The following is a 26,797-nucleotide window of genomic DNA, read 5'->3' as shown; positions in this document are numbered from 1 at the left end:
ACGTCTTCTGGCTTCACCTGATATTGAATTTCTATAAAGCAACTTACAAATTTTCTGAGAAAAATTGAATCCTAACTTGTCCTAAATTGTCTTAATTCCACAAAAAGGTACAAAACCTACCGCAATGTCCGTTTTAGCGCCAGAAAAACAGTTATTTTTCTCTAGGATATCATAATCTAGTGTGTTATAATTGAATTCCCAGTTCCAGTCAGTTCCAAGAAGCTGGCTTAAGGCTGTACAAGCTCATTCTAGCTCTCAACTGAATCTGGGTCTCGAATTTTAAGAGTCTGAACATTTCACGCTCGCACTCAAAGCGCTTTGAAGTCCCGGTCTCGCAATCTAAAAAAGTCAAAATGTGTTGGGCTCGCAAGGGAAAATGCTTGTCTAGCTGTCTTGCAAAGTTTCACATTTACCATTCGCCACCCCGAATTATTTCTATCGTCATTCATAATGTCTGGACTCCGCATTCAGGATTCTGTTTTCCAGTTCCGGATTCCGGTTTCCGGATTCTGTGTTTTAGGGTTGCCCTGATTTGGACTGATGCCATGTACACTATAGAATATGATTATATAAATATACACATATTATTACATATATGAACAGATAAACAATGAATAAATTGTTTCACTTATCCTGAGAGTGCTCTATACAAAATAGACCAAAATGTTCAGCATATGCCGTGACAGCATCAACCAAGAGGAAACAAGTTCAGTTCAATAAAAGGTTTGTGTGTCAATGAAATCACAAACATGACATTCATTATGGAAACATTCATGAATACAACATTATTTTTGTGCATTATTGCAGATTCAAAATTCATAACACTATCCTTGGTACCAAGCTCCCAACCTCTCCTCATGCACTGGGTAAAATCATTATGTAAATACATGGTTCAATTGTCGCATAAAATTTTATTTGTGAGCAAATAAAGTGTTTACAAGTTATGCAATAATCACCTTATTTTGAGTGTTAATTATAAACACATGAATTATTTTCTATTCAATAACCAATATTAAGATTGTATGTGGTAGGAATTGCTGGAATTGTAGAGCTCCAAAATTGTACATATTTTTATAACATATATACAATCTTGGAACTATCCCCTGTTCATGAGGCAGTGTGGGTTCAGGGACCAACAACTATTATATAAACAAACCAATCTTGTGCTTATTGGCCCTTGATCCAAGAGGACTGCATACTTCAAATTCGTCAAAATACAGGATCAATTGCAAGGCTTCAGGATTATATGAGAAAAGTGGATGTAGTCTGAAAATGTGATCCATCACAGTAATCACTAAGAAGACCATAATTTCTTATGTGTGGAAAAAGAAATAAAAATCACCATAATCAAATAAGCTACACCTATCGCACTTTTTTGCATCTTGTGAAAGAATTGTACAGTGAAATGAAACAAAGGAATTAAAATACAAAATTTACCACTGCAGAAAGTAACATGTTTGATAGGTTAATGATGATTATTTGATGATGATTTCACTTTGATTAATTATGCTAATTGAACTGAGTGGAGTGCAATTTGGTCTGAAATCATATGTGTGATTTGTAAATTGAACTAGCGTGCAGCATGAGTTTGATTTGAAATCACGAGTATGATCTCAGACCAAAATTGCACGACAAAGATAGTTCAATTGCCACTTTAATACATCCATTTTGAAATCGCACAATTTAATAGCCTAAATACAAGAACTACAAGATTTTGTTCAGTAACAATATTTTATTGAACCAGTAGCTGGAAACACATTTATATCTCATTTTGGAAAACGGAAAGACTTACGTGTCCTTTTCTCAAGTCATAGCCAAAACAGTGCACTTGAAAGTTCAATCTTCATCTGACTCAATGATGTGAGCCCTTTGTTTCTTTTGTGGTTCTGGTTTCTTCTCTAGGAGTGGAAATAGAGCGTGCAACCTGTATAATTCAGTGATGAAATGGGGCTACCAGAAGAAGTGAAGGCTGCCATGCTGTAAGGAAACTGCACAGGAAAACTTGGTGGAAATCCCAAAAATTCAGCTGGCTGAAAACCAGGATTGAAGCCCATTCCCTGCTGTATTTGGCCTTCTTGTTAGACATGATGAATAGGAACCAGTGGTGCTTGTTGGCTTTGGACTGCAAGCACTTGATTTGAGGCTTCATTTGCACTGGTTTAGTTGGAGACTTTTTCGTTTTGCACTTCTTTATATCCACTGATAATGTGAGACCATTCTATCCTTTGATTCTTGTCTGCTTCATTGCAGTCTTCTAAGGGAGAGTCACATACATGGCCTCCTGTTTCACAGATGACATTGCGCAGCTGACCAGAAATTTAGAACTTTATACTCAGGACCTTATCAAGTTCTTGTGGTGCCATTTTCAAGATGGCAGGCCTGGCACCAGCTTCAGAAGACTTTCATTCACTATTTTGTGGAGCAGGGCATATTTTGACTATTCACAACGTCAGAGTTGAGCTCTTGTGTTACTTCGTTTGAAACTACTCAAAATGTGGAACATTTACTTTCTTGGGATAGCTTTGGATTTGTTGTTGTGTGGTTTTTGTTTGTTTGTCTAATTTGCTGGACTCAGTGTCACATGGATCTTGAGCAGATGTTGCAGAAAAAAATTGCAAAACTATTATTTTGTCGAAATGGATACTCATGATTGGAAACTTCCCCTTAAAGTAGCCTGAAGGAGCTCATCATCATCATTCAAAAACTGTAATTAAATAAATTCATCAATTGTTTTGAAAAAAGTTTTGGCAATAAAAGTTGCAAAATTTGCCAAAGTAGCTTTTTCGTCTTCCATTTTCTGGCAATTTTATTGATTACTTTCAACTAACCTTGGAATCTGATTGGTTGATTTGTTTTACTTTCCCATTTTCATTGGCTGAGAAAAAGATGCGATTTAGAGCAAAAGATAGTGCGACTTGTGAATAAATCGCATTGTTGAGAGCCAATCAGATTGCAATGATAATCAGTGATTTCAAAACGGAGGTAATAAATGAAGAATAATCAATAACAAAATTCTCATGGTTGGTACATCATTTTATGCACAAATGTTGTTTTATTTATGTAATTTAATACAATTCTTTAGCAACCCGATATAAAAGTTGAAACCCAGCCCATGAAACAGGTGGCTTACTTGCAAGGCACTCACTTGCTAAACAAAAGCAGGTTCTAAGCACTGAGATCTAACAACTTTCTCTGTTAATTTATCAAGTTCAAAACACGTAAAGTACAAACTTCTAAAATAGATTCATCATTCAACAGCTGCTCCAGACTTTCCAGCAATATGATGCAGTATGCATCAACTGATTTTATATTAGCGGAGCTCCTGTCCGCTGAAGGTCTGCAAGTTGAGCTCCATACCTTAGAAAATTTGGTAACCCATCAAGCTAAAAAAATTTGGTTGTCACATGATTGTCTGGACATTTGTTCACTCGTACGTACATCTGTACGACACTTGCAAAGCATGTCCATTAATCGAGCCCCATACCTTAAGAAAAGTAGCAACATAACCATAGCTACATCTTTGCTATTGGACATCCATGTTATAGTCAATTGATAGATGTCAAAACAAGGTATCTGCTGACCAGTCTCACGAGACCATCATGTGGGCTCATGTTAAGAGCTCATTGAGGTCAAGTGTTTTTTTTAAGTTGACCACTTTAGGATTGGACTGCTTGGGGAGGGGGAGGGGGTTCTTACAAAGGCAAAATTCGGGCATGAATTATCCCCTGGCACATTTTTACTTTTCTTCTGAGATAATCCTTGCACAATCTTCTCTTGGAGTATCACAATGTGCACAAAGTTTTGCTTACAAAAGAGATGACATTATTTGACAGTAATGTCATCTCACTTTTGCCTTGTGTGATTAGTTGAAAACTGCCATGACAACGCAGCACTAAAATGCATTTCCCGCATACGCTTCAAATTTCAACAGGACTTTATAGCAAGAATCACAGCTAATTTTTTACTTATTGCCATTGGCACAATTTATACAACTTTCACTGCACAGTAGATCATCTCTGTGAGAAACAATGTAAAAGTGAGCTTTATGAAGGCAATGAAGGCAGGTAACTGTTTTTAATCATTCAAAGTAGTGGATTTGTGAGTCACTGCGTGAGCTAGCTTAATGGTGAAATCGCTTTTTGAAAAGTTTTTGAGCTTGATTTAAGATAAATTTGCCTCAATTGTTTAGCTTTTTCTTTCCTCAATACTTTGGAAAACTTCACTTAGATACCATGACAAGACACATTGGGGTCTGTCTGGAAGTACCTGAAGGAGGGGTTCGCAACCCCACATTCCTTTCATATTTAAATCAAACTCCAGTGGTGAATTAATACTTTCTAAGCATTATGTGTCAAAATTCACGGCTCTAGCTGTCAGCAAAGCTACTGCTACCAGAAAGGCGGTGTTGACGTGCAAATATCAAAGCTCCTTTTACTAAGGGCAGGGGAGACATAAATCATTGAAATTTTAACTCCAAGTTGCGACAATTGCAACAGCGGAGCTTTCCAAACAAGGTATGAAGCTCGCCACATGATACCCATTATCATGTGGCAGTCTTCATACCTCGTTCAGAGATCATTAAACTGGGCTAGTTACAACTAGTGCCGTTGTCTGTGATAATTTTTTCATCATGAAGTAATCGCAATAACAGGAAAAAATTTTTCATGCACTTGTTGGTTTTTGGTATACATGCATCAGGAGTTCTGGACTTCCTGTTGGATCGCATGGCATTGTGGGTAGGTGGGCTCAGAAAAGTGGGCATCAACTTGCAACTCTGCCATATTGGATTACATCGAGTGGCTTGGCTTCAGTGACCTTTCATGCAAAGAAATCTTCCTTTTGAGCCAAATTACATGTGCAGGAATATAGGAAAACCAAATCAAATGTATTTTAAGAGTAAGATATTGTTTCATTACTTTTTGGTAACATCTTTCTGACGATTTTAGGCTGCAGGGTGTAGTCAATTTGAGATGCTATGAGTATGATTTTTGCTTATTTTATGCTCAGACTTGTGCCATATTTCTTTTATTTTAATGTAGATACTGTCCATGGGATTTGGCCACCGAAATTGTGTTGTCATAGGCTGTCCTAACAGTGGACAAAGGCTAGGGAAATGGGCTGCTACGACCTGTGAGCTGCATGGTTGTAACAGTGGCTCAAGCATATTTGACTGCCAGCCACCCTTCAAATTATTTCTGTTCCCGGCAGAAAAGAAGAACCCAGAACGCTGATTACAACGGGCCAAAAATATAAGCAGGAACAGTTTGAGTGGGATTCTTTGGATGCCTAACAAGGATTCAAGAGTTTGTAATCTACACTTTATTGATGGTGAACCAACTGCTGAAAACCCAGACCCAACTTTGCAACTTGGTCACAACAAGAAAACGAGAGCCTACAAACACCCACCACCAATGCCACAGGATAACTCTCTTGTAGTAAGATCCAGAAAAGAGCTAAGCTAGATACATGAAGCGATGAAATACCAGTACCTGTTCTTGACCACTCAGCCGACAACCTGGCTTGTGATGCTGTTGAGCTACTGGTCCCTGAGTCCTCTACCTCTATCAGTGATTGTTTTGACAAAGACAGAGCATCCATAATTCATGACCATTGCTATGTCTATGGCTGGTGTGAAATTAATGAAAATTTGAATTTTTGTGTGAACACATCTTACTTGAAAAGCAGGCAAGACAACGATGAAAAATCATGGAACTTTCAGAGAAAATACAGGAGCTAAGTGAAAAAGTGAAGTTGCTGGAAGTTCAACTTGTGGCCAAACAGGATAAGGGACTGAATCAAAGCCTGCTTTTCACAAATTATTTGACTCTGTGAAAGGATCTATAAAAAGTGAGATATTGGAGTGGCCCTAAGAAAACATCCAGAAAAGGCAGGAACTTGAGAAAATCACCAAAAAAAATTTGGACCAAAACAGGCTCTTTCTCAAAAGACAAGTTTCTTTTAACACTAATGAAACTCCATTTGGGATCCACTAATGCAGACCTTACACAAAGATTTGGCATTTCATGCAGTACTGTATCAACTATTTTCAACACATGGGTCACAATTTTGGCTAGTGAACTGAAGTGCCTAATGTACAATCCTAGCATGGAAGTTGTAAAGAAAGCACTGCCAAAGAAGTTCAAAAAACCAGGATACTGCAAGGTACACAATACAATAGACTGCACTGAAATTTTTATACAGACCCCAAGCAACCCTGTAATCAGAGCATCAGCGTGGTCAAATTACAAGCATCACAATACTGCAAAAATCCTAGTTTCAATCCCCCCAAATGGGGCCTTCGACCTCATCTCAGAGGCATGGGGTGGGTGCACCTCGGATGTCCATTTGACAAGGGAATCAGAGTTTTACAACATCCTTGAGCCATATGATGTAGTAATGGCAGATCGTGGATTCACTATTGCAGAGGATCTTTTGCTTCACAAAGCTGACCTTTTTATTCCACCAGGGAAACATGGACAAGAACAGTCCACGAAGGGTGATGTACAGAAAACTAAGACAATAGCTAATCTACGCATTTTTGTACAACAGGCCATCAGGCAGCTGAAAACATTCTGTATAATCAAGAACAAACTGCCTATCTCTCTTATTGGTAATCTTGATAACATCATTGTCTGTGCTGCATTTTGCAATTTGTACAAGCCTCTTTGCAAGAAACGTGTTTTTGGGGGCTCAAGATATAGAGTAAAATGTGTAATTCACGAGAAAATCCATAACCCCACCATGGAGGGAAATTGGAAATTCCAGGGGGGGTTCTGTTTGCTGCCTGTTTTTTAGGAGATAAACATTCATAGAAACACCACACTTTTCATTTGGAAAGGGGTCGGGAGATCGTTTGACAAATAGTTGCCTCCATGGTTTGGGTAATGACTTTTTCTGCCTCTTCTGGAATAACATAATTCAAGATATCAATAGTATGTTCACAGGTTAAGTGAAACTGATTTCCTTGCACTGATAGGATGACATCACCACAAATACACATAATCAGGGGCTTAGAAGGGGAGGAACAAAGGGCCTGGCCCACTTTTCTGAAAAGTAATATATAGTAAATATATGGGACAATCAAGTTCAGAAAAAGCTCGGGCCCCTCCCTTTCTAGCCTTGCACCCCCTTTGAGCCCCTTTGGACCAAACCCTGGCTACCCCAGTAATAAAATTTATGTTGATGTCTAATGAGACCAGTGTAATTAATGTAGGAAGCAATTTTTTTAATTAACAACTTGATAAATGTTTTCTACTTTTGACATTAGATATCAAGGATCAAATAAAGCATTGACTGTACAATAATACATGTAATTGTTCAATTATATTATGCAGGCTCCATGCAAATATGATTACCTGTTTATAAAATTTTCTCAGTCAGATCCATTTTCTAGGTAATTTTTTTAAACAATTTATTTTTGCAGTAGTTTCAGGGCTGGTGAAAGACAATTACTATAAAACCAGGTTAGATTTTCTTCAAGTCTACACCAGTATGTGGCATTAAATCTGATTGTTTCCAAGTGATAGCCCTTTTGTGTGTATACAAAGAAATAGCACAATGGGCTCTTTGTTGTGGCCATCTCACCCTAGACTTGTGCAAAATACTGATGCTGCTGCTTTAAAGTTACTTGTGCATTACACATACATAAGTATGACAGATTATGTGCTGGGGGAATTTCATTGACAATGCTAAAAGGGTTCTTGATCTCTACTACCGCTTCCCCACAACAAGAGCACTCTATCAGTCAGTCTGGGGATGCTCCCAAGTACTGTTTAGTTTTATCAATAAAGATACAAAAAAGGTAAAGTCTGTATACAAGCCAAGTGGCCCATCAGGCTGGAGCTTATCCCAGTTTCTGTAGCATGAAGCGACTAGGAGTATTTCTACTCCCCCCTGGATGGGATGCTAGTCTATCACAGGGTTACCCCCAGCATTAAGTTTGCCGGTACCCATTCATACACCTGAGAGGCACTGTGACAGTAAAGCGTCTTGCCCAAGAACACAACGCAATGTTCCCGGCCAAGGCTTGAACCCGGACCGCTCGATCCGGAGACGAGCACACTAACCACGAGGCCACCGCACCTCGCTATCAATAAAGATACCACATTCTATATACCTAACATCCTTGTGATGTTTTTTGAAGTATTTGATGAATTCCTCAACTGCAATAGGATCCATATCTCTGCCATATTTAAGTGCTGGTAAATTTGTTGGTGGTTTAGCTTTTTCCAATAAGCTATCAACAAATTTATCAGCACTATTTTCTTCACTGGCTTTCACTCTGTGAAAGTTTGAGGCAGTTATTCTGCCCTCCCTTTGCTGGTGCCATGTCTCATTATCAGCCTGGCCAACAGTTATTTTCTCAATAGCATCAATTTCATCACTGGAGAGTATGGTACTTTCTCTAGGAGTAGATATTGGCTGCAGTGGCTCTGCTGTGCATTTAGCTTGACCCATCAACACAAAACAGGAGTCTTGAAATGCATCCTTTAAATTCTCGTACAAACTTCTCTAATTGTCATCAAGAGCCCTCTTTTTTTCTACCGGCTGATAGAGACTATGCGTGCTGTCTTTTCTGAATGGACATTTCACACACATTGTCTTGATGTACAAGGTGGGTTAGTCATTCCACTCCTATTAGCAGCCTCAACTCTAAACAGCAATGCTGTGATGTGAATGCAAGAGCTGCTCGATCTGAAATTATAAAAAAACGGAATGAAAACAATCATGTAGCAACTAAAAACCTCAACACTGTTGGGGGCTCAAGAATCATTGCCCTGCTCCTAGTTTTTTGCAATTCATCTCCCTATTTAATAATTAGACCACAAGTCTGAACGTGCTATGTGATAAATGCACCACAGGGCCGGAGGCCAATACCACACAAAGATGCAAGTTCTAATTGTTTTAGTATAGACCAACTAGTTAATCTGTTTTGTGAGTGTGGATACCATTATTTTGTGTTGAAAAATATCAAATTGCAAGAAAGCAGGTGGTTTTGCCAGGCACAGTCTATCATTAATAGGCCATTAGTTTCTCACTCAATCAGAATGAAGGATTTCTAATAGACCACTAGTTGGTTTATACTATAGCATGACTCTCTCCTAGTTTCTATGAGCTTGTACCCTTTTTAATTCCATGGTTGAGTCCCTACCACCATATAGCACCATCACATCGGTAACATGAAACTGAAATAATATGAAAAATGGGGTTTGACCCTACAAGCTCCCTTTCATCTATCTTGGTAATACAAACCTAGCAAAACATGTACAGTAAGCATTGACTTTAGAGCCATTATTCTTGTTCGCAGAAATCCATGTAGAATGCAGTGTATCTGATATTTTCATGGAATGAGTGCAATTTGCTTTTAAAAAGCAATATTCCAAGTCATCCGTGATTTTCTGATATGATATCTCTTTCAACCAGCCAGGGTCAAGCAAACGATACACCTTCCCTTCTTTGTATTCATTTAGGACTCATTTGTGAAACTCAACATCCTTCCCTGGATGATCACTCATCAAAAACAATGTTATATCACTCAGATATATTGACGACCAAGAAGACATACTCTTGCTTTCCTGTCACCCAACCATATTTCAGTGTCAAAGGATCTGGAACTGAGGTCCCGTTTGGTATTATGAGTAGTTTTGCCTTCTGTTTTTTTTGGGTAGTAATTCGTTCCTGAGCAGTTGGCTTGATGGCAATGCCCATTTCTGCTGCGGCAAATATGCAGGCTACAAGTTCAGCTTTGGGTCCTGAAACCTTTAAGTCCTGCTTCCGACAGAACTCTTTCAGTTGCTCAGGTTTCCATGCCTGGATAACCTCAAAAGGCAGCTCTTCACGACTCATATCACACCTACATTAGAACAATATAGATAAAAAGTTAAAACGTATTCACCTATTAGAGCTTCACTTCAGCTCCGAGTTCTATCCATTTATTTAGTTAGGAGATAAAAACAAAACATAACAGAAATACGACTCCTTACCTGTTTTGACCTTGTCACTGGAGTTTCTGTACTCTCGTCTTGATTCGATTGTGAATGCAAAGGGTAATAAATCAAGCGAAACAACTTCAAACGAGCAGAGATGGCGACCAAACAAGGATTTGATGCCTACTTGTCTCAGCCCAGCTGTAATTCAGCTCAAAAGGAGGGTTCCTTTGCATGAAAGGTCACTGAAGCCAAGCCACTCAATGTAATCCAATAAGGCAGAGCTGCAAGCTGCAAGTTGATGCCCACTTTTCTGAGCCCGCCTACCCATAATGCTGTGCGATCCAACAGGAAGTCCAGAATTCCTGATGCATGTATTGTTTTGTTTTGTTATTATAAAAGCAAGTAGTCACTAAATAATTTCTCTCAGGCCCAGGTCAAATGCCGTACTTCACATGAGCCGAACCTAGTTACTAGTGCCCTCGTCTGTGATAATTTTTTCATCACTAAGTAATCACAACAACAACAAAATTTTCATGTGGTCATCAGTTTTTGGTATTGTTTTGTTTGTTATGATAAAAGTGAGTAGTCACTAAATTATTCCTCTCTGGCCCGGGTCAAACGCTGTACTTCACATGAGCTGAGCCTCATGACAGTTTGGGTCAACTCAAATAACTAAAAGAACGCCTGTTTAAGTCAAACGTCGGACTTAATTCAGTCGAACAAAACTGCTACACCAAACAAATAACAAAAGCGGTCTTGTTGGTCAGTGGTCCTTCAAGGTAAAGTCAAAATGCCAGTGCCTTCAGACCTTTAATCATGCATTTGGTTTGACTCGTGGAGATTGGTGTTTAACCCAAAGTTGGTCTTCAGGTGTTATTCACAGCTGGTTAGGCTTCAAGAACACCTCAGCCGCTCCAAATAAAATCAGTCCAACTTAATTGGGTCAAATGCCGAACTTCACATGAGCCTAATTGGTTGAATTGGGTTTGGCTCATGTGAAGTACAGCCTTAGACCCTGGCCTCACACTTAAAGGAAAAGTGGCAAGGCGCACTTACATCACCTCAACCCGCTCCATTTTGTTCTGGGTGTCCAGTGTAACTTTCCAAAAGAGATTATTCCAATCCCAGAAGCGTGACTATTATGACCCAATACACCACAAAAAAGAGAAGGAAACAGTAACTACAAAAAAATCTCTGATAGCAGACATTCAAAGTTTATTCAGGAAACTTTTTATACACTACAGCAAATATCTGTTTGATAGCGTCATTTACGAAACAGTAACTACAAGAGAATATATGTTTTGACAGTGTCTTTCAGGGTGCACTCAAATTAGTAGGTTTTCACCACCCTAACTCCATTCCAAGGGGCTAGTCTCCACTTAAAAGAGCTCCAAAGTGAGCTAAAATGACTGTGTTAAAAATACTGGGAGCTAACTGATTTGAAGATGTCACTTATTTCAGTTGCATTACTGTGATTGTACTAATTTCTGGACACTCACAAGGATCAGCAGAAAGAGAGCTTCTGTCAATAGCTCGCAGAGAGAAATCCTTTATATCGTGAGAAACCTTCCTTAGTGTATACCCTAAAGAAAAAATGTCACTTTTGGTGCTTTGCCTTTCACCTTTGTTCAGTTCATGTGTGAGAAAGGGAAACTGTAAAAGATCTCTTTCCTCTGACATCACCCTGGCATCGTGTATGGAACAAGCTTTGCCAAAGTTGATTAATATTGGTATCAAGACTGATGCATTCCGTCCATGTTTGACCACAATATTGTTCATTTACGCTGTGGAATTTCGAAATGACATGGGCATCATTCCCTTGCCATGCTAAACCCAAAAATATTTGGATGCTAGGGTGACGAAGTTTCTGTAAAATCATGGCTTCTTCCATGTTAGAATCGTTCACTATGAGATTCATGGGGATCTGAAATCGTGGACCCCTACGTTTGAACCGTAGAACATTGACAGGGGTCAAAAAATTGAAAATCAAAAATAGCGGAAATTGAATAGCTAGGTCCTGATAACCAGCAACCAGCACTGTGTCACCCTATAAACAAATGTAATTTTAAAGTAATATAGAAATCTATGCTAAATTTCATTAAGCGAATATTGTAATTTATAATTATACTGTACTCCAGGTAGCACGCCTCAACAAGTGTAACCTTTCTATTATTTTTAGTAATAATTATTGTCTCGTAATTAGTGTGCTTGTATTATTTCTGTGACCGAGGCAGGTTCTGGTGTTGTTAGTGAACAACGAAACAGACTTGTAGCCACAATAAAATTTATTTATGCAGGAATACAGAAATTATACAAAAGGAAAAAAAAGGGTGATTGCAAACTGAAAAGAATAAATTAAAATAGCAAATCACTAAAAATATTACAATAACATAATCAAAATATAATACAGAAATAATAGTAAAACTTGAGTGTTACAATGAGCATTCACTAAATTCCTACAAAGCATTGCATGACACTGAGTAAAATATTAATCCTCTTATCTGGCACTAATAAAAAGCTATTCTTAGAACTAAATGTGAATTAACTGAAAACAATTGAAACATAAACCAAATAATAGCTCAAAACAGCAAAACAATGAAATAAACTGATCTTGCTAGCAATTTGAATAATTGTCCGACATAAAACTAAGAAAACTGTAAACTTGTTACTTTGTGTCAGGACAACATCTGTCATCATAGCTGGGTTAAACAAAGCTAGACTAACAGTGAAATATCTAATTTCAACAATGAACTCAGCACTAAAATGAGTCTTATGTAGAGACAAATACAATGTTTTGGAAACTACACATACAATGAATCCTAGATACAATTTGGACATGAATCAACAGAGGATTCAAGCAAAGATTAAACAATTGGTTTAAGATAAGTACAAGTTGACTGTAGTTTTGAACTTAAAACCTAAACTTTAGACATAATAACAAGGTTAAATGTGACATACCAAAATCCTGAGTGAAACGAATCACTAACTTAGGTCACAAGGAACAGTACTTGACCAAGGGGTCCTCAACTTGAAAGTGCAGGTCTTGAACACTTTGAACCACTGAATTAAACTAACTAACTGCACTTCTTTTATTAGGAAACAAACAATAGAAGGAAATTCTCATGATTCTAGTACAAGGTGTGGTGGTGTGACATATAGGAAATTCATGATGTAAATCCTGTGTGGTTAGGTTATGTGGGTTGATTTGATAAAGAAAGGAAATAGTTTCTACCAAACTGAAATTCTAAATTTGTGCTAAAAATGCATTGTCATGTTTTTGTGAACCTGGTCACAATTTCTATAGTGTCTATCATATTACATGTCAATGTAACCCAAAGCTGTTAATTAAAGTCGTTTTTTCTGTAACATACTGTAAGTTGGTTGTATGTAATGTGTAGATACGTACTCCGTAGACTGTTTTTTTTGTAACTGTAGTGTAAGTTTAATTGTAATTGTTTGTAGTTGTTCGAGCAAATAAAAAAACATTTAAAAAAATGTAGAAAAAAGAGAAAAATTCCATTTCACAGCAAATCCAAAAGTCCAATCATTCAGTGTCGTTTACTGTACACGACATTTATTTCGCCTCTTAAAAGTAGAAAATATATGCCAAACTTTTACGGTGAATAGGGATCACTTAAACAAGTCACTTGCATGGTAAAATTTAACAGTCTACGAGCACATGCAGTTTTCGACTGTTTAGCTGGAATACAACAAAACGTGAAACATTGGCAGTGAACCTTAATATTTCCCTAGCTACTAAACCAAAAACTGTTGCTAGTACTGAAAAATTACTATTACTGTTGCTGTTAATTTTAGGCACAGGTACTACTCTATATACGAACTAAACTGAGTTAAAAGGAAGCATTTAGGACTTCCTGTAAACTTGGGCGCAACTTTGCATTGACTTCCAATGTCTGAGTGATAACTCGTGGAACAGGACCCAAATTTGCTCTACGAAAAATAGACTTGACAACTTTTCCAAAGCTGTAGATGTCATTTTTGCGGCTCTGTCCACTTTTGCCAGTGACGATCTCTGGAGCAATGTGTGGAAAATCCTCCATGTACTTCTTTTGCTTCTCCTGGGACAAAACTTTTGGTCCTTTTGCACTGCTCATTGGAAGACTCTTGCCAAAGTCGATAATAACTGGATTTGAAAGCTCCATCGGTGATATCCAAGAGGACATTATTTGTCTTAATGTCATTGGGTAAGAAGCCAACATCATGCACATGGACTAATGCATTGGCAAACTTCCTGATAATCTCAAGTCAGGTAATTCTGTTGGAGATTGTTTCACTGGATAGTTTGCAGTGTATCATAATGGATTTGTAGTTTTCCCTGTCCCAGTGAAACTGCATAAGAATGCAGAGAGGTGAATGTTCGCTACAAACTCCAAACAGTAGTGGAACACCAGGATGATCGTTGAGTTTTTTTATCATGTGGGCTTGGTAAACGAGTTCCTTGCGTACCCTGTCTTTTGCCTGACCATGTGTTTTGCCTCTACATGCTCATACTACAAAATTCTTGCTTCCAACTTCCATTCCTCTATAGGTAGCGAGGTAACAGCACCCATAGCAACTGCTGCCAAAAAGCTTCGTTGAGATGGTTACATTCAACAATGATATTTCAACTAATGGAGCTGTGGTTTTATCTTTCTTCTCTGGCACATCTCCTTGCTGCATTGTTTCAGTCCTTTTCCTGTGCAAAGCATTGCAACCTCCAACCCCCGATGGCCCTGCCATTTCATCATTTTTTTCTTTTTGCTTTTTTTTGCCTCTATTTTCATTGGCAGCATCTACATTGTCCACTGTTCTTGTGTTCCTTGTTAGTTCTCCGCTTTTGATTTGCTCTTCCAGCAAATCTTCGGCCCTTTTCTAAATCCTTCGGCAACAATCGGCAATTCTCGCGTCCTTAGCCTTTTCTCTTTTTCGTTCTTTGAACCTCCACTTTTGCCTTTTCTGTCTCTCTTTATGAATCCTTCTCTCCTCCTTGATCACAGCAAATCCGAACAGATTTCTGAAATTCCACTACCTAAGTTCTTTTTGAAGACTTGCCATGTAAACCAGAAACGATCCAGCCAGAAGTCAAAATGACCCTCAGTCAGTCATGAGAATTTGTTCTTGTTAACTAAGCAAGTCAGTAGCTTTTTGACGTCTCCCAGAAAGATAAAATGTGCAAAAACAAATTCTTTCAATTGCCTCTCTTATAGCACTTTTATTGTTCCGTTCACTCTCTTTTTTAATTTTTCTTGCCATTTTACATCCTGAAGCAGCTTCAGACTGATCCAGATTAAAGGTAATGATTCTCCTAAACTCTCAAAAATTACTACAAAAATCTCACTTTTTTAGTTTTCTTGTATCCTGGGAGAATTACTATAGCGATCTTTTGCTCAGCGCATGTTCAGTTGTAAAATTCTGACCACCTATATCTCCATTAAGGTGCTTTTGTTTTTGCTTTGAGAAATTTCTGCTTTTTCACTTCAAAGTGACAGCAGACAAAATTGGCATCCACAAAAAACCTTTGTTTGACAGTTAAATCAAAGTGGTCTTTGTTTTGAGAGACAGTAGATTTGTGTTTGTAGCAGTGAAAATATTAGAGGGTGATCTAAGCTATGGCTGAAATCTATGTGACGTGTTGTCCTCTTTGTGAAAAGGAGTTTAAAACAAGGAAGTCTTTAGAAAAGCGTCTCAATACAAAACACCCTGGAAATGATATACCAGCCAGAATTGAATTTTTGCTAGCGAACGGAAAACCTCCGGAAGTTCATCCCCACCTACTAAAAAGCCATAATCAGTACTTGAGATGGCTTGCAGAAGTAGTCGAGTGCATCAACTCTGCGCATAATCCCGATGTTCATGGCAAGTCATTCAAATTTGAAGCTATTTTTAAGTTGACACCATCACTGTTTTAATTATCGAGTGAAGGTATTAAGAGACTACTAAATTCACGAATCAAATGGAAAGCCGGCACAGTATGATCAAATGCGAAGTAAACAAAAAAACACTACTTGTGCACGATTAATGAGTCACAAATCACCTTTAAACTCCAGTTGCACTCTAACAAGAAGGAGAATGTCCTGGGTGCCTCTCATTCTTCATGTACTCCCTTAGTGACATGGTTCCCCTTTTATTTTTACATAGAAGCAAGCAAGGAAAGGCCTCATACGCCTCCGCCCTCGCATGTGTTTCTTTCCTAGTTTGCGGTGTTTTAACTTGTGCCCCAGTTTACTCCAGCACCCGTAAACTCACGCAACGCAGACATGACCACCACTGTGAAAAGTATTACTTTAATTCGCCATTGTTACCTCTTTTAATTGTAAGGAATAATTGGCCAATGAGGAAAAAGTTCATGGTTTAGAATTTCTGGCTAGGAAAAAGTATTCAGATTTCAGGACTTATAAAACGGCTTACAAAACTGTCACTCTTAAAATTTGGAAAATGAAAAAACTAAATAATTGCACACATTTTTTTCAGCAAAATGGTTTCACTTCACCTTTACAAATGTGAGACTCGACTTCTTTAGTCACCTACTAAAAAGAATGGACAGTGCTTCCCTCAATGCAGTAAAGGAATGCAAACACCTCAAGCCGCCAATGTGGAAAGAAATCTTTTGAAACTGAAGATATTGGAGATGTGCAACGCACATTATCTGAGTGAATGATGGTGGACCTGTGCCTCCCTAAGGCCCACAATGGCACAACAGAGTTAGCAAGTAGTGCTCTTCAACTGTCAGGTCATGCTGCTCTGGAGGCTACAAAACAAAAGAGAACTGCACAGCAATCCACTGTACAGTCACAAATAATAATTGGTGAAGGGCAAGGCAGAGCAACAAGGGAGTGCAAACTGATATGGTGTCCAACGTTTGACACTTCCACTAATGGAATACTAACAGTCAGAGTTTATGTTGCAAGATTACATCTACAGGCATTCCAGAAGTAGATAAAGAGGAGTAATGGAGCTGTACACTGTTCAGTTCATAGGAATCAAATTATGTAATGACTTTTTCATTTTTCCACATAAACTGTATATCAATCCCTTTTTTTTAAACAGTCATGCTATGCACAAAGAGTAATTGCAACCACTCTGTGATTTCTTTGATAGATACTTTTTAATTATCATAAAACATAAATGAGCTTGACTTTTACTTCCCAAAGAAACACACGGAGAAAGAATTCTCACAAAGGCTAAGCTGCTCTGCTGTTTCAGGGATTATAATCTAAACTATGTGATTTTGAAGTCAAAACAATTAAGATTAAAATCACCAAATGTATATAAAGCCTGACTTTTTTACCCAATGAAACACCAGAGAAAGAATTCTCACAGAACCACAGCCTAAAAAGGCTAAGCTGCTCTGCTGCTTCAGGGATTATAAGCTAAACTATATGACTTTGAAGTCAAAACAGTAAGATTTAAATCATCATATGTACATGTATCATAAAGCCTGAATCTACTTCCCGCTGAAACACCCAGAGAAAGAATTCTCACAGACCCAGAGCCTAAAAAGGCTAAGCTGCTCTGCTGCCTCAGGGATTATAAGTTAAACTATATGATTTTGAAGTCAAAACAATTAAAATGTATTATAAGGCCTGACTTTTTTCCCAGTGAAACACTTGGAGAAAGGATTCTCACAAAACCACAGCCTAAAAAGACTAAGCTGCTCTGCTGCTTCAGGGATTATAAGATAAACTATATGATTTGAAGTTAAAACAATTGAGATTTAAATCATCAAATGTATTATAAAGCCGGACTTTTACTACCCAATGAAACACCCAGAGAAAGGAGGGTCTCCCAGGGGGGGCCTTGTTCCCTTGTTCCCTTCCAAAATTGTCCTATGTTCCCATGTTCCCACACATTTTCGTAATTTGTTCCCCTTTTATCAAATCCGCTTACCACCTACCCCCCCTCAATTTTCTCCCAAAAAAAATTTAGAAGACTACAGATGTTGTATGTGACGTTCTATTTGTGTGATACATCATCTCAAGCATTTGAGCGAAATTCACAATCCATCAGCATGTGATTAGCATTAAAACTAACCTTAACTCTCCAAGTCAATCATCATAATACATGAACTCGTCAAAATTTGCCCTCTTCCTTGCTCTTCTCGATCCTCTCAATGTGGTATTTGATTGCTCTTGATCTCTTCCCCTACACATTCCCTGGCCTCTTCGATGGTTACTGATTCTACATGACCGATCATGTGAGATTGATAATAAATAAATTCGTTCTCACTCATTTCGATAATTTTGTCTCTAACGAAGCTTTCTTTCAAAAATCCACATATGTCCTTAACACTGATTTCCCTTTCTGCCTCTTCTGTGAAAGTTGATGGATTGAACACATCGGCATCAAAGCACATTGCCCTTGCTTTTTTGGTAGCAGTGGTTACATCTTGCTGCAATACATACAATTTCATTTTGCAAGATGAAGCATCTCAGACAAGATAGACAATGTCACCAGACGACTGGACAAGATCACTTGACCCCTCCTTTCCTCCCCTCTCCCTTGCGGTAACTATTGTTTCTCCTTGGACCTCTCCAATCTTACTGAAATCAAATGGCTGACTTGTAGGCTGCTCTGTTAAATAGAGATTGATCGGCAGAGTACCTGTGTTGTCTTTTGTACTCATGTTTCTCACCGTTTTCTGTGGAACACTTTGCCCATGCTTTATTTGCCAGTCTCTCATTTCCTGCACTTGGGGCTTGGTTAACTGTGCTGATGAGGGCGGGGACATCTTAGGTAGTTCTGAATACCTTAAATCAGATTTCACTCTTGGGTAATGAGACTTGGCATTTGTGTAGTAGCAGAATTTTGTTTTACACATTTGTTCCAAGCGCTCCTTTAGGGCCCTGCTGAATCGAAAATCAAACTGGAGCTGCAATGGCATATCGTATGATCCAGCTCTCATCTCCGAAAAGAAGTTCTCGCAAATCAGCATCAAAAGACTCTTCATTTTGAACACCTCAAGAAGTTGTGGGGCATGTTGACTTAGGAGATCCTTAATGTCCGTTAAGGCTTGCAAGATTCTCTTTTACAAAGCCGTTAACGACTGGGCCACACTACCAAGTGCTTTAAAGAAACTGATGCTGAAAACTATTTTTAAACACAAACTGAAACAGTTTTTATTTAACCATTTTTAACCTTAGTTAGTAGTATTTTAATTCTTGTTTTAGTTTTTAATCTTAGTTAGCTTACCGCATAGGTTTTTGTCCTCTTTATTGTACTTTAGATTTTAATGTATTTTAAAGGTTTAACATTTATTTTCTCAGAGGACCCTCCTGAAAACCACCTCTTGGTGATTGGAGGCCTCCTCTTAAAATATTATGTATTATTATTATTATTATTATTATTATTATTATTATTTTCATCCTTAAAGACAACTGTAGAAAACAGTACCTTGGGGACCTTGTGTCTGGGCCGTTGTCCCAAGGAAAGCTTTCACTTGATTTACGCACTGGCAGTTAAAGTCGTATACGTCTTGAATTCTGCTAATCGCTCTGTCAAGTGTAAAGGACAAAGGAGTCTGCTTCTTTTGGTGCAAGCCAAATGTGCTGGCAAACTCTCTTAAATTCTCAAGGTATTTAACCAGTGGAGAAACTTTGCTTACCATCCTTAAGCAACCCATTGAACAATCAACTATAAACACTTCTTCGTTCGGCAATCAACCCTGCTGGCTGGACAATCTGGGCACTCTTTCCATCTCTTGTTACCTTTCCGTTTGCTAGATGTGGAGTGCACTCCTGTGTGACAGGATTGAGCACTTTTATAGAGTGATCTCCAGTATCACTAAACATCAAGCTGTTTTCGTACATTGTAAGGCTATGGACCTTGGAGCATTCATTCCCATTGCTAGCAACTTTCTCAGATGTACCATCCTGGAAATTTACCACATAGATTCCTCCATTATCATCATGGGATACAGCGTACAATTTCTCATTCACAAGTGCTGGTCCATACAAAAGGCCACAATTCAGTGATATTTCAGCAAGAACCGTTCCTGACAAGCTGACAAGGTTGCTTTCAACTTTTATCTTGAAAATTTTCCCCTCTTTCGTCGATGCAAAAAGATGACCATCGTTATTAAAGGTCATAGACAGAGGATGTGTGATGTCCTGCTCTAACTGTAGGTGGTTACAGATCTTTGACTTCTTCTTTGATGCTTTTTCATTTAAGATTTTTTGCAACTTCTCCTTTAAAGGCTTCTTACTTTCCCTTTTGTCACTATCCTCCCAGGCTCCTGCATCCTTTAGTTTAGCTTGCAGTTGCTTAACAGTTAGCTTGCTAGGATCAACGACAGTTTCTCCAGTAAGATCTTTGTATACAATGGTACTCTTTCTTGACTCTGCAATGTAGAGAACACTGTTATTGAAAGCAACTCCAACTGGGCAGTCCAGAGAGTCAACTTCAACTGCTACACTTGCTGGATAGTGAGAAGCTCTGACTTTCAGAATTTTCCCAGTTCCAACATCACTGATGAAAACGTTGCCAAGTGGATCCATTGTAATACCTACAGGGCTCTTAAGTATTCCTTTTTTGTTATCATCTGTGATCCTGTATTTTTCTGGCACAACTGTATGGGTAACCACCACTGCACTGTCCTTGAGTGCATTCGTCACAGCAACATCTGAGATCTGGAGAATCAAATCAACATCTTGTCGATCTCTGTTCCTCACAGCTGTAGCACTCTAAATTAACACTCCAAATTCACTCAAGCTCGATGTGTACACTCTAAAAGCACATGGTTTAATTCTAACACATACTTCATGTAAGTCACACTGTATATATTATCTAACAACTACTTCGTGTACATCGCACTGAATATAACAACAGCATTGAGGGGAATCTTTTCAGACAGCTTGGGATACAGGCTTGGATCATTTCTGAGTTCTCGTAGCTGTACCAAATTTACTGTGACATCATTTATCCACAGGAACCAATTACTGAAGCTCTGTCATTTTCGTTTGGCAACATGAACAGCATCAGAAAAAACGGACACAACGTTCAAATCCGGGTTTTCCTTTGCAGCTTTCTCCTCCATCAACATTCTTTGACCTCCAGCATTTCTAGATTCAGAGTCCTGAGTTACACCAATGACTGCCAGTCTGTTCCACTTTTTGTCGTTGTTTAAACACTGGTCACAAGCTCTAAGTTCTGGTTCAACATTTTGATGTCCTTTTCTTTTGCAGTCCACACACACCTTTTTGATTTGAACACAGCTCAGACAATAGCTGTAACACTTTGCATGACTCTTAATGACACCATTTTTTGTTTCAATTAGTTTCTGCTGTAAATGACAGTAGTGGTATGGGCTAGTCCAGTACAGATTTGACAGGTATTGTGATGCAAATGAAAAGGTGTTGTTATGGGAAGGAGTTCTATTGTTTTCTCGAGTTTGACATCTCCATGACAACCAGAAGCCCCGCCCCTTTGACGTCCTTAATCTCGTTTCCATGTTGACCAAGTGAAAAGCCTGGTTTCTAACATAAACAAAGAAATCACGCAATTTTAAAGTTAACCATTAACTTTAATATCAAATGTTTCCCTAAAATTACAGGACAGCCGTGTGCAACTCCCTGGTGGATTGCGCTCCTTATGAATGAAACTATTTACAAAAGTGTTTACAAATGGCACAACAGTTCAATCATGTCCACGTCCTCGTTTGTTATTCTTTCATAGCCAAAGGGATATGTTTTGAAGGTGTAGGGATCTATCACTCGTTTTTCGTACACAAGCTGGTACTTTTTCGTCTGAGAGACTGGTCAGTGAGTACTCTTTGGAGTTTCGGACGATGTAATAAGGCTTGTAAATATCAGTTTGTCGCGTTTTCTCGAGAGGGCGTTGAATTTCGTCTAAAACATTTTGCCGCAACACTTGATAATTTAACTGCTTGCTACCTTCACTGTTTAAAGAGATTCCCCTCACTTTGCATTCTTCTTTTCCTTTCTTCATGAGGTAGCCATAATTTTTTCGGTCCCGCAGACGCAAATTCAGTGATGAAGTCGTCTTCTCCCAACTCGTCCTTTAAATCACCAAGAAAGTCTTCAAGGGGAGGATTGTTTTCATGAGGTAAACTGAAAAAAATAATGCTGTCGGTGTCTGTGTACTGTACTCGTTCTTGTAGCATGTCCAGAGCTGCATACAAACGAAGTCGAGCCCAACATGTTGTGAAACAAGTGATGAAAATGTTGAGGTTTGGTGAAACAGGTTCGTCATTCAATTTCAGTTTATAGTGAACTTCAACGATGTCTTCAGACAATACACTCACGTAGCAAATGTCATTTGCATCACTTTCATGGAATGCACTGAACCTCATAGGATCCCCGAACTCTTTGATTTGAGTTTTGTTGGTGCGCTGGCCAAACTTCCCCCACATGGAATTTAACATCATTTTTGCAAGGCTACGTTTGCCAGGATTCTTTTCAATGTTGTTGCAGTTGAGTTCGATGCCCTCTTTCGCTTTGTAGGATCTCAGATGTTTTTGCTGTTTGACGGGATCATTGCCTACATGAGCTGGCCAGCCGCTTGCCTACTCTTTAATCTTTAACCATGTATTCACATAGTCTTTAAATAGACCTTTCCTCGTTTCAGAAAAATGCCACACTTCGTGAATGTAAGTTATTTTGTAGCCCTTCTCAATGGCTTTGTTCAGTTCGGGGGTACACCATGTACCTGTAATTTGTCTTTCACTGTCGCTGTGACTACAAACCCGGGACCGTTGTAGCATTGGTTTTTCCATCTCTTCTTGTACACAGGCTCTACATAGCGGGAATGTCAGTTTTTGGATGAAACAGTTTTTCTGGAGGTAAGATTGTGACCTTGGCAATCCCGAAGTAATTTTGGATGTCTTTGTCTTCCAGCTGAAATATAATTTCAGGGTGGCCAACAGGATACTCAGCATTCTTATTGATAAACAGATAGAGAGATGTAAAATCATAGTAATGAATCTTCTCTCCTGAGGCGATGTCAGCCAGATGATAAAGTTTGACAGCATTTGTTCATCCGCCACAGAAGGCATCACGGGGATTTGGTGGCTCCACCAAATTGAGGCTGGCTACAAAGTTCCTGACGTCCTGCCTTTCTTTCATTTTCCGTCAATCACACTCCCACATTTCGATGACGTTGTAATCTTTGTCACGCAAGAATTGTAGTTTTTCCTGTGTGCAGAGATACACGTTGGCAGTGCAGCGGTGCTCTAATCTAAGGTGTGTTTCGGATCTGTTGGGATAGCATTTACGACAGCCGTGCCAAAAGCAACCTTGAAAGTTGTAGACGGTGTTCGTAGTTGCATCGTAGCAGTCCACGGTGTAGTGACTGTTGGGGATACGGTATTCCCCATCATTTCCAACATGTTGAATTCTCCCACTGATCTGACTTTGTTGCCACAGTAGATATTCCATGGCAACTTTTGACTGATTTGTTTTTAGTCGCCAACCGTGGAGAGGCTCGGAAGTAATTGTGTTGGCTTCCATTCGGTTTTGTCGCAGGTCTCGATTGAATGCCGAAGCTATAGTAATATGACTGAAGGGGTCAAACTTTGTCTCTTTTTCAAAAAGCCGTTTGAAAGTAAGCCATCCCTCCTTCAGTAATTTCACGTCCGACTCGCAATATTCCAGCAATTCTCTCTGGAAATCGAACACTACATTCTCAGCTCTCTCTTTATCATGCCATTTCTTGAAGTCTTTACGGCCGTTGACAGACATTGATTCAGGCATGTAAAATTCTTTCTCGGGAATTGGTCCCATGTAGTCTTGATTTTCAGGCGTGTTAAACAGGTGAAGAAAAGAGCCCTTCTTTAACTCTGTCAATTCGAATGTCTTTGGAAATGCAGAAAGCGGCATTTGAAAAAATGACAGAGAGTCAATAAAGTTAGTATTGTCAAAGGTTAATTGGAGAAGTTTAGCTCCATTTCTGATTTGATTGAGGACCCTGTGTTGGCGATGATATTCCTCCACGACGAAATAGGAGTCGTAGCCAGAAAAGTTATGGGCCAAAACAGTTACATTGTGCGTGTCTTCTTCAGTTAACGTATCCAGCCATTCCAGGAAATCGCGAATCCAATCTTCACCTTTGAAGTGGAGTGGACAATTATCATCCTCAGTTTCCGCTATTAAAAGATTAGGGATGTGTTTGCCAGTGTCTTGCATCGCCTCAATATCGAAGAAAACGAGAATGGGAGGCTTTTCATCATCATCATCATCATCATCATCACCATTATCCTCTACTTTGGCTTCGGTTCATTGCTTGCATTTTTTCTTTTTCTTTCTCTTGTTCTTTTTTTCTTTTTTCTCTTCGGTTAGCTCTTCCAGTGTTTTAGGTATCTGAATAAAGCATCGGTGGCTTGCGGCCTCTATGTACTCGTGGCAAGAGGGACAGTCTATGTAACCGCATTCATGTTCTTGTTGCTTCTTGAGACCCACCAACAACTTTTTGCAGCTACGACATTTGCAGCGTTGACTGCAAACACTGATGCTTTTGGAGTCAGCAGTTTTTCCCTTGTAGGATTTCATCAGATGATTTTGAAAACAAGCATCACCATAAAACATCTGCTTACAGGATCCGCAGGGTGTAGCTGGTGGTTGATTACAACACCTGGCCTCTGTAAAGTCCTCACATCCCGTTTGTAAGCAGGAAGAACAATGATCAGGGTTGTTTTCACAGGCGTGTTGACCTTCGTTATTGTAGGGTTTGAGACACCTTGCGCAGAAATAACTGTTACCAAAGAACTCAGGTAATGTAGTGATCACATTGTAGTGTTCATTATCATACAACAGTACCAATTGTTTTTCCTGAGGCTTTCCAAAAGAAGTCACACTATAACCTCGGGTAGTGTCCACAAGTAAGAGCTGATAATTGTTCAAGGACGGCGTCAATGCAAATCTAGTGAGTTCCTCGTAACCGCATTTTCCCATTTCTACATTAGCTTCTATATGCAGCTTGATTGCTTCATCTCTCTGGATAGACACCTCTTCTGAAGCTGTTCCATTTAGGGTGATCATCCACTCTAGCTTTAGCTGTCACAATGGCGCGGGCACAGCATAGGTCATCTTTGTTATCGATACTGATGACAGAACCTTTCAAACGTTTGAAAGTTTCTGTATTAGAATGTCCAGGTTTCAATTTTCGTTTCTGACCGCTACCGCGAGGAGATGTACAAACGTGTGTAAAAGATAATTGAAACGAATCATTCATTTCAAAGCTCTCGTTTGAGTTTAACACCTGTGACATTTGCTGCAGCAGACTGTCGACACGATCGCTACCATTTTACCACTCCCCCGCCGGTAACCCTCGATAAGCATAGCTGTTGACTAAGCGATTGCTGGCTAAATTGAAGTAGACGCGATCAGCGGCTGGTATCCTGTCTCGGAGAATCAAATTTTGGATTGTTCTATGTAATCCATCAGCAATTGCTGCTGCCAAGTTTTGTTGAGGTATAAATTGTCCCACCTGACGAATGTTGGAGGTGTAGTGATGCTCTCTAACGCCCATTTTTTTGCTGTGACTATCTACGTACGGGTTGAGTACAAATTCGAAGCGTCCAGGTTCTGTGGTAGCAAGACTTCCCCCCATTTGTTGTTGATTAGTGAGTTGACGTTCTGTAGCCTCGGTGACATGTGACAAAATCGTATCATCGATAGAGTCGTCAAGAATCTAAGAGAAAATATAAAATAGAATAAATAACCCGGTTCATCACACATTAAATACACAAAATGTATTTTTGTTACAACATATTTAATTTACCTGTTGGAAATAACTGTTTTCTGGTCCATTCTCAATAGCAATAATGGCCTCCAACAATTCTTCATCGCTTATATCCTCAAAGTGGCTTGACATGGGGCAAAAATCTTATCCAGAAACAAAAGTTTAGTCAACAGTCCACCATCTGCAAATGATTTCTATCTAGCGAGTCCCAACTTTATTGGTGTCATTAACTAATCATATTACAGGAAATGTCAGCACATTTCCAACATCCAATCATATTGCACAAAAACGACATCATATTTTCAACCACCAATCAAGTAACATATGACGTTATTGATCTATCATAATTACATTCACACATGCAGACCACCCGAAAAGTTTACTTAGTTTGTTAATTTAATTTTCCTGTAAATGAATAACAATCACACAACTCGCATGAAAACAAATGCCTTCATTAGTCTTTTAGCGTCTGTTCAATTCGCCTTAAAAGATAATAGCCTATTCAGTTAAGCTAACAGAGTCTAATCATTCAACGTTTAAGATAATAGTCCATTGTCACATTCTTGCATTAAGTTTTCAACTCGCATGCAAATTTCGTTATCCCCGCGGCCAATGGGACAAATTATTTGCATCGCGTGCTAAACTTAAATTTAGGAGTAACGGTTCCATTGTAACTTTAAGGTTTATAAAATACAATCGGACGAACGCTATAGCTTTGCTTATCCTAAATCCGTCCAGAGTTACTTGTGTTATACTGGTAGAACGTTTCCAAGTCTGTCAGCGAGCTATTCAAAATCAAAAGAACTTCTTTTCAAAAACTGTAACCGCCTTCAAATTCCAGACCCGATGTAAAGGATTACAGCAAGCTATCCAAAATCAAGAACTTCTTTTCAAAAACCGTAACCGCCTTCAAATTCCAGACCCGATATAAAGGATTACAGCGAGCTATTCAAAATCAAAAGAACTTCTTTTCAAAAACCGTAACCGCCTTCAAATTCCAGGCCCGATATAAAGGATTACAGCAAGCTATTCAAAATCAAAAGAACTTCTTTTCAAAAACGTAACTGCCTACAACCTCCAGGTCTGATTGAATCACGTATTGATATAAAAAACACAAAGGTTCATTATCATTTGCATTCGTTATCAGTGACTATTCAAAATCAAAAGAATTTCTA

The 26,797-nt window shown here is 38.8% G+C and overlaps 1 protein-coding gene and 2 long non-coding RNA genes across 3 annotated transcripts in view; 1 reads left to right on the top strand and 2 right to left on the bottom strand.

Moving 5' to 3' along the window:
- The window catches only part of LOC149117105 (uncharacterized), a 256,173-nt gene that overhangs the window by 160,528 nt on the left and 68,848 nt on the right, over positions 1-26,797 (bottom strand). The window lies entirely within an intron of this gene.
- LOC110061622 (uncharacterized) lies at positions 5,059-7,519 on the top strand. Its single transcript, XM_020768456.2, has one exon. The coding sequence runs from the start codon at positions 5,968-5,970 to the stop codon at positions 6,793-6,795; it is 828 nt and encodes a 275-aa protein (XP_020624115.2). The 5' UTR covers positions 5,059-5,967; the 3' UTR covers positions 6,796-7,519.
- On the bottom strand, positions 12,197-13,417 carry LOC149117116 (uncharacterized). Its single transcript, XR_016205560.1, has 2 exons — positions 12,888-13,417; positions 12,197-12,270 (listed from the first exon to the last, which is right to left on the bottom strand). It is a non-coding gene; the product is annotated as an uncharacterized LOC149117116 (long non-coding RNA).

The sequence above is a fragment of the Orbicella faveolata genome, unplaced genomic scaffold (genome assembly GCF_042242905.1).
Source record: "Orbicella faveolata isolate gen_17 unplaced genomic scaffold, um_ofav_v1 contig_12, whole genome shotgun sequence".
Taxonomy (NCBI): Eukaryota; Metazoa; Cnidaria; class Anthozoa; order Scleractinia; family Merulinidae; genus Orbicella; species Orbicella faveolata.
Note: the sequence above shows the minus strand (reverse complement) of the source record. Positions and strands in the feature narration are given on the sequence as shown.

Excerpts from the sequence above, each read along its gene's own strand:
- LOC110061622 (XM_020768456.2), top strand. The coding sequence starts at position 5,968 with ATGAAACTCCATTTGGGATCCACTAATGCAGACCTTACACAAAGATTT.